The sequence below is a fragment of the Euleptes europaea genome, chromosome 10 (assembly GCF_029931775.1).
Source record: "Euleptes europaea isolate rEulEur1 chromosome 10, rEulEur1.hap1, whole genome shotgun sequence".
Taxonomy (NCBI): domain Eukaryota; kingdom Metazoa; phylum Chordata; class Lepidosauria; order Squamata; family Sphaerodactylidae; genus Euleptes; species Euleptes europaea.
In genome coordinates this window covers 49,607,750-49,621,079 of record NC_079321.1, presented here as the reverse complement: position 1 = coordinate 49,621,079, position 13,330 = coordinate 49,607,750, and the positions used below count along the sequence as shown (strand labels likewise).

The following is a 13,330-nucleotide window of genomic DNA, read 5'->3' as shown; positions in this document are numbered from 1 at the left end:
TTAAATTTATTTAAATATAAGTAACTTATCTGCCTTTTAACCAATTAATCTAGTAAAAATGCTACAAGTAATAGATCTAATAACATTTCTATGACGATTAGATTTATATAGTGAAGTTCAAATGTACATAGCACTTTACACAATCTTACTAATTCTTACAATAGCCTTCTAAGGTAAGCTGGAAATTTAATCCGCATTTACATTTGGTGATGTCATGGGATCAGTCTGGCCCATGCCATTATTTTTCTTTGAAAATTTTCATCATTGACTAAAACATTATCTTAAAAAGCATTTCACTCATTTCAAAAGATAATATTTCAAGTGAGTTTTTTTAATGTCCCCTACATTTCCAATTTTTCCACTCGAAAAATTGGAAGAAAAAAGTCTTTTTTTGTGGGGGGGACAGAAACACCACTGATTTTGTCTGGATATTTTACAGACCTTCACATCTCTAATCACACATCATTCTTAATTGTGTAAGAGTCCTAACTTGGCTGCTCTCCCTTTCTGTTTATAAAAATAGCTGGATGCCCCTGTTCAGTTTATCACTTATTACAGAGGTCAGAGTATGAAATTTATGTCCTATAATGTAGATAAGTTAAACGTTTTGTTTAAATTCCTAGAGACAATAGGTACTAGTCTATATATCTAATGCCCAAGTCTGCCCCCTACCTGTGGATACTTAAATCCGCACATAGGGGGCAGGTTGATCTCCAGCATGTTTTTCTGCAAACTTGGGGAACCCCTAGGTCTGCAGAAAAATCTGAAAATTAAAAATATATACATTGGTGGGTTTAAATCCCCCCTTATATTAAAAAACAGCATGCACAGACAATGCACTTACCATGCAGGAGAGGATGACACCAGCAGCCTTGCTGGGCCTGGGTTGGTGGTGTTGGGGAGGGGGGGAGATGGGACCCCCCCCCACATGTTTTGCAGGCTCCCACTTGTCATCTCTAACTTTCATCAGACTGTCTAATCAAAAAGTGTTAACACATTGAAGGGATAGTGTGTTTCCCTCTCAGTTGGGCAAGCCCAGGACTGTTATGCAGAGGCAGGAAATGGCAAACCACCTTTGAAAATCTTTTGTCCGGAAAACCCCACAGGGTCACCATAAGTCAGCTGTGATTTGACGGCACTTTCTACCACCAGTCATTTCCTCCAGCTGTAGTATAGCTGGTTCTGGACCATAATTTACAAAGTGGTTCACAAAATGAACCACAAGCATCAGATTCTTTATGCTGTTTTTTCCCCCTTCCTTTCATAGTAGCTTACTCAACCCATGTGATGCTCAATCAGAGTATTTCGTCATCATTTGCAACTGTATTTTCAATGCACAAGATAGCAATATACAGCATTTTGTTGACTTCCACATGCGTGACAACAAAGAAGGCAAGAATTAGCCTGGATCCTTCTTCCCCCTTGTTTCTAAATCTTGTCCAAAGTGGGGAGAAGCATGGTCTCCTGATGCAAAAACAGAATACATATTCCTTCTCTTTTGTACAAGACATGGAATGGAAACAGTGAAGGAGAAAGCATAGGTCTATGTGGAATATGCAAATGAAATTCAATCTTATAGTTTTACTGGTAGAGGCAAAATATTCTTTACAAATTGGCAGGTGGTGTGAACCTTTTTTAGGAGATTCTGTTTGGGATGTCTGGTGGCCTAAAGTTACCTTGACTGAATTTAGATTGTTCATTTTTATTAGTCTGTTGGACATAATATGGGTATTTGGAGAGGCATAATTATTGGCAAACATTCTCTGCTTCGTAATACATATATGTCCCTGTCTTTGATCTATTATCAGAAGGAACCTGGAACAAAGACTAACAAAGGTGCTAAGGGGAAGAAGGATGAAAAGCAAGAAGCTGCAAAGGAAGGTACTACACCATCTGAAAATGGTGAAAATAAAGCTGAAGAGGTACTTTACGCACAAAGCTCCTGCTGATTCAGTCAGTGTGTTTTTGTAATTCAATTTTTTCAGCCATTGAAAGCATGTTCATAATATTTCTTTTTATTGCCCCATAATGTTATTACAGATTCGCATCTCTCGCTCCACTGTTAGTGTTTCAACATCCAGAGGTGCCCCACCCAGCACACTGTCAGTAAAAGGGCAGATTGAAACAGTGAAAGTTAAGGGTACGGTAGAGCATTCTGCATGTGTGCAGTGAATAGAAAGAGATAGTAGTGTGGTGCTTTTCATTGTGAACAATGGAAGCTAGCAGGTAAGGCTTCTATGGCTTTTGCAAATTAGGAAACAAAACATTTGAGAGTGTTTATAGCTGTCCTGTCTGTGTAAATATAGCATTTAAGTAGCCTGAATTTGGGGGCATGCAAACATTGCAGCAAAACGAAAGACTGCTTATGATGGGATTTTTTTTCATTCTGAGCTTTTTTAAGGAAAAGAAAGATAGGCATTCGGTGTTAGGCTGCCATAACACTTTTTTTCTTTACCTTTTCTCAGGCACAGAGAACTGAACCTGTAGAAGACAAGTGTGCGTGAACTAACATGAACATTTGAGGATGATTTTATGCACCTCCTGGACAACTTTTAAAAGATATTTTTATCAAGTATTTTGTAAATGCTAATTTTTTAGGACTTATGATAAGTTGACAAACTGTATATGAACATTTTCCCTCCCATACGTGTGCTTTTAGAAACTCCCAATGTTACCAAGTTTTTTTTTTAAGTATCAACTTAACATTGGAAAAAAAGTGTTTATAAGATCGGACAACCATTCCATATACTTGCTTTTCAGAAATGTATGTCTTGTGCATATGGTGATGTTTTTACCGTGGGTGTTTGGATTTTTCTTGCAGTTTTTCTAGAGCAATAATCTGTGGTGCTTTTGTACTTAAGGTTTATGCGATTTTAATGAAACATGTATAGATATGGCCACCTGATGACCATGTTCAGTTATTCGCTATTGGTTTAAAACAAAACGTCCTTTTGCCAGCAAAGATCATTTCCCAATATTTTCTCTAAATCAGTGATTTCAGGATCAATGGTAAAGGTCATGGAAGGTCGGAATTGCACTGCAACCTAAATACACTTACTTGGTAATAAGATCCATTGTTTAGGATCCGTGTACCAGAGGACTTAAATGCAAATATTCCAACTAAGTGGCTTGTAGGCAAACGCCACAGTGGTTTGTGCTCATTGTGAAGCATTTATGATACATTCAAATGTTTACATCAGTTTCATAAGTGTGTACTTACGATGCATCAAGCCAAATATACAACCAACCAACATATACTGTTGCTTGCCAGGTACCATAGAAGTCCTAGAGCCTCAGAACTCATCAGGCTGAGGCAGTCAACAAAAATAAGAAGTTTCATGACCCCCTGGTAGACTACATATGACTCGATGGGCTGCATGGACTTGATGGGCCATACTCTGTGAAAGGCCTGGCATAAAAACAAGAGGCCTATTCCAGACCAAGTGACTTTTTCTGCATTCTTCACTATATCAGCTTAAATTGACTTTATAGTACTGTAAAAACACAGTGCAAATTGATTTATATCTTGATTGAGAGATACAGAGGAACAGCTTTGATTTCATTCTTACATATTTCAAACCAACCCCCTTTTTTTTGTTTTACCAGAGATGATTTTCATGTAAAGATCTAAGCCTACAGGATCAGTCCTCTGTCTGCTTCAATTCTTAATCCAAATTTGGTAATTTCTCTTCTGCTTTATTTAACAATTGGTGATTAATGTATCAAAGCTACAGTTAAAACAGCACTATGTGTGGTACCTGGTAGAGATAATGTAAGTGAAATATATTTTAAGAAGTCTGTGATTGTGCTGGTGGTGTTCAATTAGATGACTAATTTTAATACCTATGTTAACACTGCTTCAGCCCATTATAAGCACCTAGTGATTTCCCATCTGTTTTTCTCATATATATTTTTGCCTGGGACTTACATGTTTCTTTTGGGGGGAGGGGGAGAAGATAAAGGAACATATTTCTTGTCCTTTGGTAACATTTATTTTTATTGCTAAACTGGTGGCCCTAATGTTTGGGGATATATGCATGTTTCAGTCAATAAATGAAGTAATTATCACCCAACCCTAGTGTCCTTATTTGGTATTTGGCAAGAATTATACCACCCACAGTAGCCGCTTTCCAATTCCTTAGCTTATCTGTGCTACTCTTTCCAAGTATACATTTACAGAGGTGAATGAAAATGATAAAAAATGCAACGAGAGTATATATTCTGTGGATATGTAAAATAAGGTGCTATAAACATTCAAGGCAAGTTTTATGCAAATACATTATAGCTTCATTAGCCTCATCTAATGACAAAGACCTGGGGCCCTGGATTGTTCAGTTTTTTTTAAAAAAAAAGCATACACAATTGCTCTATGATTTGCTTTCTACAGTAAAGCTCTATTGACTTTGTTATTTAGCTTCTATCACATGCACACACTAATGAATTTCTTTGCAACATCTCTTTGATGTGAGAAGGTATTATTATCCTCTATCTTACAGATAGGTAATTAAGACACAAGAGATTTATTGTCCATTCCCTAAAGCTGTTCTACTAACAGAAAGTAAAGTGAACAGAGCTTGTATTGAACAGTCTTTTCTTCCAAGCTGTTGGTCAAACTGGGCAAGTTAGGAACCGAACAGAAGGCTCCTGAAATGTAATGTTTTAATCTTTTCATTTGCAGAATTCTCACAGAGCCTAATTTCCTTATAATTTTACAATCATGAATACATTGTTGGCCAAACTGTCATTTATGTAGACAGGGTATTTAAAAAGTCTAAACTATTGTGTGACAGAAATGTTACATAGCATCACACTTTTAAGGCATTCTTTAATACACAGAATGCTGGCAAGTTTCACTGTAACGAGGTATATTCTTTAGCTCTTAATCCTTAAACAAAATATGTAATTCTGTTGTATTCCTCAGCAAGTCTATTCCATTTCAGGGATGGAATGCTTCCACTATGAAGTATTAATCTGACACCTGAGGAGGCCATTGCAAGTGATTTTTTAAAAGTAAAATGTATTTAATGTAATATAATAAGTACCTGGAGTTACAAAGAACAGAGGAAGACAGACCATGAAGTGTGTGAGAGAGAAACAGTCTAAACTATAAAAGACCTCCATTAAGTTAACTCAGATAAAGGTATCTGGGGAGGAAATTCAGAGAAAACTTAACTGTAAAGAAAAATAATAATGAAGAAGCTTGTAGACAGATACAACAGGCCCAATCAAAAGTCGGAGACTTAACACCATAGGCAAAGAATATGACTAACTGAAAGAATAAAGATTATTATTTAGGAATGTTACTGTAAGAGAACCATTATGCTGGAACATGGAGCAAGGTACAAGATAGTCGCAGGGAAATAAGCAAAAAGACTAAAAATTACAGGTAACTTTGTAACAAAGAACAAGGATGAGGATAGAGAGGGGCCTAGAAAGGACTAAGGAGTAAAATTTGTGTAAGTAAACATTGGGTCTTCTGGGAAAGTACGTGAATGTGAAACCACACAGTAGTTTGCATTCTGCAAGTGTAAACATGTTTCTTGTGGTGACTGGAAGTTTCTCTCTGTCTCCATGAGAGACAGTGTGGTGTACCATTTAGAGCAGGGTGCACAACTCAAACTTGTAGGTGGGCCATAAGGGATTCTTGAGTGATGCCTGGATCCGTTCTAGTAAACAGCATTACAGATAAAAGCATGTGCCAAATTTTAGCATTGAGTGACCCAGAAGCAGCTTAAGCACTGGGGTTACACAAGTCCCCCCATTGTGACATATAGGTAATTCAATGTTCCATTTTCAGATTTCTCTATAATTTGGGTGCCTTGATACATATGAAAAAAACTTGGCACACTAACTCATTGAGGAGTACCTCAACAATTTTGATACCATATGAGTCAGCCAGTCATAGAGGCCATATCTGTATTGAAATGCTAGTTATCTATTGATCATTTCTTATAAAACAGAATAAAGATCTTTGCTGCAAAGGGGGTTGACTACCAGAATATATCTCTACTAGAAGAATTAATTTTGCATGATTGTATATTTTTTCATTGAATAGCAGATAATTGTAGGTTCACAATCAATCCTCATACACCATTAAACATTGCTTATTAATAAAGTCCTTTAGTCAACCCAGGGTTTTGTCACTATATTAACTTTTGATTTGACAAGTACAAAAAATTACACAGAAAATGGCCAAATAATGTTTTTCCCCCTCTCCCAAGTGCTGTTGCAGGGGCAGCAAAGAAAGCAGCAGCTAGTGTTCATCCCTCCCTGTTCCCCAGAACCCAAGCTACCAGTATTACGGGAACAAGAATGCATCAGACCTGCAACCCATCAGTTGCCTGTCTAATAAGGCAGCAGGTGCTGTTTATCTCTACTTTGCTGCCTGAAATAAGTCTCTAGCCAGACACATTAATGTTTTTCATCCTGGGAACCACCAGGGAACGGAAGTTTGAGTGCTACTGCTGCCTCATCCATGGTATAGCCTACCTTTAATTAATCCAAAACACAGACAGGCACATGAAACAAAAAATGCTTCAGCTCCCTCCTCCTGAGTAGCAACTGCCTTGCCTTTCTTTCCCACTAGGGAATTGCTTAGGTATACCTAGATGCTGCTTCTTAGGTTACACCAGGAGGGGGTTTTTTGGGTGCATCTGTTACAAACACTGGAAAGAACTGGTGCTTTTTATACTGTGATCAGCCAATGATTATGCTCCATTTCCTGTTTACTCACACAATTCCATATTTCATTAAGAGGTACAAGCTTTAATAGACCATCTGAACAACAGTGTTGCCCTCTCCCCTCTCCTTTATTATCAGAGCCTTTTCATTTTATTTTTAGATCCATTTGAAGAATTAACACGGGCCATTATTGTTGGTCATCTACCTACACGCCATGTTACTATTGCTGATTTACATGATTCCAAACCAATCTGGTTCAGGAACATACTGGAAGAAGAAAGTGGAAACTAATGAATTCAGGCCTTACAAGTGGATGTACACTTACTTTGCTAATCATGTTTGCTGTAGGTAACAAGTATTTCATTGACATTTCCTGCAGCAAACAAATCAAGTTTGAATAACACACACATGCTCTTTTAAAATCATGAGCACAAAGTGGGCAGTGGGTGTCCCATCATGGTGCTTTAAGAAAGCGTATTTGTCATTCACACTTTATTGGTTTGCAGCAGACGCTAAGTGTGGAGCTGTTCTACCTTTGAACAAGGCCACATAATAAATTTAGTATATGGCTTAGTGACTGCAGTTAACACAGGCCTGTTACTGCTATTTTTCCATAGTTATCAAGTACCAAATCCTGAATCTTCCATTGCAGTTGTATGTTTTTGCACTGGTATTTCTTGTTCAAACATTAAGCTTGATACATTAATATCACGCACAGCGTGACTGATCTGGGCCACAGAGGTCTTCTGAGATGCTATTAGTGACCTTTCCTTTCCTTTTATCCCTTAGAAGCTCCTTGATCAATTGATCTTGAGCAGCATATATCTAGTGTTGGAGGGATATAAGGACTGAAACAAATCTTGCCACTGACAATGTAGCCTTGGGGTCCCTGTCGCTTAGTAAAAAAGGCATTATGTCAGTCACAGCGGCATTGGATTTGTATATTAAAAGGGGGGAAATATAGTGCGATCGAAGTTCCTCGTAAAAGCGGCATTCCAAAAGGGCATGGGCTAATGTGTCAATAGAGCCAGAAGAGCAAGGGCAGATCCTGTCTGAGTATGGTATATTCAGAATTCTGCCCTGCATTACCATAGAAGGATTAGCATTCAATCTAGCCAAGCAAAAAGCTTTACAGAGACGAGGAGTTGTCAGATAATATGTATAGGCAGGCAGACCACGTGGAGGGGGTATTCCGAAGAACTGGGATGAACAGACGCAACGAGCACGAAAAGTAGTACTGTTATAATCGAGCTCTTTAATGCGCTTTGCTATTAGTAACATCCTTTGTTGAGTATTGCATAGCATATTTTACAAATGACTGAAATACATTCCATTATTTACTGGAGTTAATATTTATTAATACTTCCTGAAACTAGGAGTGTAATTCTTCTATGTTTGGTTTCAAATTCTTACACGAAATTTTTCACCATTACCTACATTTTTCGTTTTTAAAAATAACTTTTGATTGCAGTGATTACGGTAATTACTTTGATTTCAGAAAACACTGCTTAAAATATGTTATTGGACTGCCTAAGCTTTTTTTTTCAAATGGGAACACATTTTTTGAATGAAAAACTGCTGTCCATCTGTAGTCATAATGGCTTAAGACCAGAAGACTCAGTCTGGGAGTGGAAAGATTTCTGCCCATGGAGTGCAGTTTTTTTTACTTCCCTCCAAGTCTAAAATGCCCCCTGAATTTGAGTGGCATTTTTGGCTGCAGAGGAAGGGGCAGGCAAGAAAGTCACACTGTATGGGCAGAAGTCCCTCTACTCACAGAAATGCCCTGCTAGATTCAAGCCACCTGACTAGAAGCGTTCTAGGCTATTTATCAGTATATTTTATTTTGGACCTAACCAAACAATACAAAGACCATGGCTTGTCATCATTGTAGATGGCCAGTGTTACCTAATCCATACCACCCCCTCCCCAATTTCTGATGTAAGAGTCTGAATCCTAATATTTTAAAACAATGAACTCCAAACCCAGAATGGTGTGAGGCTCTGGAGCCTAGATTCTAGGCTAAACTCTTTACAGGTACTTGAAAAGGGCAGAGACCTGGAAAGTCTTTTAGAATTCCACTCATCCCATTTTTATTAGGAATTTCATACAATTATTACCCTTTGCTTCAGCATTACTAAGTTTAAAAAATGAGACTTAAATAATTCACTGTTTTTCCTATTCCAATTATGTGCTACAAGAGTTGTTCAAGTACGTTAAGGATCAGCTGATCCACGTTACATAATCCTGACTATATCCCCTAGAACTGTACAACAGGATGGCTTTATTTCTGCTGGAAAGAGAATTTTTTGAATGTAGCTTAGTGAAATACGTAGCAAATATGCAGATCTGATATGTTAAAAAAATTACTGCATTATAGTGGAGCTGATGGTTTGTATAGCTAGGAACACAATGCTGGAGGGCAGAGAATCAGGCTGTTGGAAAGATTGGGGGGAAAGGACAAATTGAGTACTAACTGTGTTTCCTGTATATTTACAGTTTAACAAACAAAATGTGTGAGACTGTATCAAATTTGTTTTCTATTTTTGCATATAATTAATTTATATTCTGTAACACTAATAACTTTGACCACCATATGGCAGGAAGCTGTAGGGCCCCAAGCTTTTACTTTATGCTATTACTTTTTTAATACTGAAACTTTCTGCAGTCGAAGAAGTATAACTATATTTTCTATCTTCCTATAGTTAATGTAAAGGCTGTTGGCATATTTCTAAATTGCTGAGAATCAAAAGACAACTCTTTCATATTTAGCAAATATATCCTAATTTAAGTTGAATAAAATTCTTCCTAGTTGACCTAACTTGGAATCAAGTCTTATTTCTGAGTGAATAGATTTAGGATTAGATGGAAATCCCACTGATAATCATAGAAGTTTTAGTTTTAGTTAGCAGTTTACTCATTTTTTTTCTTCCCCTGCAGTCACCCCATTTTACAGGCTAGACTCCCATAGTCAATCTTCATCAGTAAAAGATTTTGCTGAGGCCATGGGAGTGCATCAAGTGACAGTTTAGTGTTCAAGGGAGGCTACTTAGCTGTTGCCTCCACTCCTACTGATAGTTTCCCCCCATCTTTTGCTTCCACTACTTGGCTGAGCACAAATATGTATATTCTTTAGGATGAGCTGGTAAGTTAAAGGCAGTGATGTAGGGAACTACAACTCCTGGAGTTGTATTCTATATTATATTTCCATCACTCCAATCTGTAGATCTGCATCATTGCAACGGGGCAGGGAGTAGAATAAGAACATAAGGAGAACATAAAAAAAGCCATGCTGGATCAGACCAGTGGTCCATCTAGTCCAGCATCCTGTCTCAAACAGTAGCCAACCAGTTGTTCTGGAGGGCCATTAACAGGGTACAGAGTTCAAGGCCTTCCTCCAATGTTGCCTCTTAGCAATGACATTCAGAGGTTTTATTGTGAAGGCTTCCTCTAGTCACCATGACTAGTAGCTACAGATAACCTCCCCTTTTAAAGTGATAGACTGTGGCCATCACTACATTCTCTGGGAATGTGAACAGCACTATGATACATGCTTCAGAGAAAAGCATACCTTACTATACATCCTTATAGCACACACTGGGGCCAGCCACAGCTACAGTTCTTTTAAAAAATCCTAAAATATGCAGACATAAAGAAATCCAACCACCTCAGGCAGCATATTGAATAAAGCAGAACAGCAAAACCCCTTTACAGTAAGGAAATTATAACTCTGCCAACCCCATTCTGTGCTTATTCAGAAGTGAAACACAAATTCAAAGAGATTTATCAGTCTCCTTGAACTCAGTAAACTTAATTCTGAATAAACATACATTGGCTCAGGTTACAAATTTTCACACTTTTGAAAATATGCAGTGTGGTTACACGCAGTATTAATGTGCAGCTTTACAAACAACATATAAATGCAGAATCAAAAAAGATCACCCCTAACACTGGGCTATACTTTGCTTCAAAGCTAAACAGTGTGGCTACCATGGATATTTTCAGTACAGATTCAGGCCCATTGGTAGCTTCACACCACCTTAACACATTAAGCAGCAGCAAATGATTTGAACACGTGGGGAAGCTGCAGCCATCCTAGAGCATTTACAAAAGTACATGCACGTTGCTTGTATTTACACGTCACATTATAAATATGTGGGAACCCTCAGGAGCATTTATGATTTCTTCTTATTGCATTTTTCCTATATGAAACATTGATGGTAGCTGCTTTCAACTACTGTATCTTCAAAACAGCTGTGCTACCTACCATCACTTGCTAGAGTTGCAATATTTAACTAGTAGATTAATAGCATATTTATCAGTGAGTAAATATTAAATGTTACAGTGGGAAAACTGAGGGCACAATTCTTAGTGTTTCTGAAGTGATTTCTGTGCCTGTAATAAAGAAATGTTAACTGACCCCTTCTAAAAAAATGAGTTGGCAGATTTTATTTATTAAACTGTACATTCTCAAAAACAATTTTGAGTCCCGCTGATGTATAGAATAATTAGGAATATATTGAAGAAAACTGACATTTACCCATTACTGACCTTTTGAAATAAGTATAAGGATTTTTACTGATGTTTTTGGGTAAGCAGCAGGGGAATTATTGTTGGGTGGTTGGTGGGAGAACTGGACTTTATGGTATACAACAGGGTCTTCTGGAGGGATTAAGTAGCATGTTTTTAGGATTCTAAATTGTTTTTTTATTGTTACGCATACCACTTAGCAATGTTTTAACCACTTGATACAAAAAAAAGCACACACATGTATTGAGAATGCAGTAAAATTGAAATTTATTTTAAATTTCAGTAGAAGACAGATGATTGACTAAAATGCTTTGATTGGTGGACAGCCTTTCTTATAATGGGTCATGTAAGCAAAACAATTCAACAGAATGTTCTGAGCAAATAGGAATAATGGATCTTCCATTTATTTTACTATAAATTGCAAATGTAAAAATAATAGGTTTCATCTATTTTTAGTACAATTTTTAATGTACATGTAAAAACAGACATGACAAGTGTTTGGAAGGAAACAGACTATTTGCATGCATAACTCAGGGTTCCCTAGCATGGTGCCCACCAGTACTTCCCTGGGCACTCGCCCAGCTTTTCAGGAAGTGGTTGGACCATTTTAAGGCAGGGCTTCTTATTGGCTTCCTTATTTCAAAAAAAAAAAAAAGAACTTTCCACAGTAGATGAGGACTGGTAAGCAACTGGGCTTTTCTTAGACAGTCTGTGGTTCCATTCCTCCTTTGGGATTTCCTTCTTCCCAGGAGTTGTATGGAGGGAGGTATTCTGTTTGGCTCCATCTCCTGATGCAACCATTTGGGGTTTGGTTCTGCTTCCTGTAGCAGCCATTTTGGGGTAGTGCTCACCCCACCCTCTCAAAATTCCAAAAAGATGCCTGCAGCCTTAAACAGGTTGGAGACCCCTGGTATAACTACAATTGAGCCACAAATTTGGAGGATACAGAAGCCATTGTATGCAATTTTGAAATTTTACAAATATATTCAAGCCCTTTATGGCTTTTAAAGAGTTTTTGTTGTTTGTAATCACATTCAGTATTGTGTAAACAGAAACATGGATATCAGGCTACACCAGCATACCCACAAAGACATTTTATTTTTAATCACTGTATTTATACTCTACTTTTCTCATTGAGACTCACAGTGGATTCCAGAGTGTAAGTTAAAGTGGCTGTCCGAAGCCACCAAATCAAACAGCCTTGAAAAATAGTCTGCTGAACATACAACTGATGGATGGACTCTAAAGGAAAGTATATTTCTAGTCTTAGATTTTTGCCTTATTAGAAAGGAACTTACTTAAAAACCTTTCCCTCAATTAAAATATCATTTTGTAAATTCACATGAAACTTTGCTAGTCTACTCCTATTTATTTTAATATTTTGTTCCCTAAAAAAAACAAAAAACTTTTACTAAGCTCACATAAACATATATAATGTTGCCTTAGGCTGCCAGACCACTGCTTCATCTAGCCTTGTTTGGGGGCTTCCTAGAGGCACCTGGTTGGCCACTGTGTGAACTGACTGCTGGACTTGATGGGCCTTGGTCTGATCCAGAAGGGCTTTTCTTATGTTCTTAGCCTGGTGCCATCTAGTTCAACTGACAGTGGCTCTCTAGTTTTTCAAACAGATTTCTTTCAATGTGATCACCTCAAAACTTTTAAACTCGAGATTCTAGGGGATTCAATTTGGGACTGTCATTGTGCTCTGCCAGTATGGTTCTTCTTCAGAAAGTGCAGGTGTGCGGACTCCAGATGAGAGGTTACTTACAAGCCTGTATAAAAAGTCTGTAAATGGAACATTTTGGAAAAGACAACTGGAACACAAAGTCTGAATAGTAATGAGTAGCTTAAAATCATGCCTATTGATGCATTTCAAAAACGTTTTCAGTTTCTGGTATTAGTAAACTTAAACAGGCAGCACAACTGTTTATTTCTTTCTACTATCTAGAATCAGTAATAATCTGAAATCTTTTATTACAAGAATGCAATATCACAGTATACCATTCAATTATATCACGACACTGCCATACCTCTAGGAAGGCTACTTATTTGACTGCGATCACAAATGAGTACTGCATGGATCCCATCTTTCCCATACAACGAAGATAGGAACTGTCAAGGC

The 13,330-nt window shown here is 37.6% G+C and overlaps 1 protein-coding gene across 5 annotated transcripts in view; it reads left to right on the top strand.

The window, feature by feature from the left end:
- HMGN3 (high mobility group nucleosomal binding domain 3) overlaps positions 1-13,330 on the top strand; it is a 150,594-nt gene that overhangs the window by 30,079 nt on the left and 107,185 nt on the right. The window contains exons 5-7 of one of the 5 annotated variants that reach the window (XM_056856875.1): positions 1,809-1,922; positions 2,041-2,226; positions 2,466-2,931. In XM_056856875.1, the coding sequence (XP_056712853.1) occupies positions 1,809-1,922; positions 2,041-2,172 (246 nt within the window). In that variant the 3' untranslated portion in view covers positions 2,173-2,226; positions 2,466-2,931. Of the gene's footprint in view, positions 1-1,808; positions 1,923-2,040; positions 2,383-2,465; positions 2,946-13,330 lie in introns of those variants that run through there. The other 4 variants (XM_056856876.1, XM_056856874.1, XM_056856877.1 and 1 more) reach the window with 4 other exon arrangements.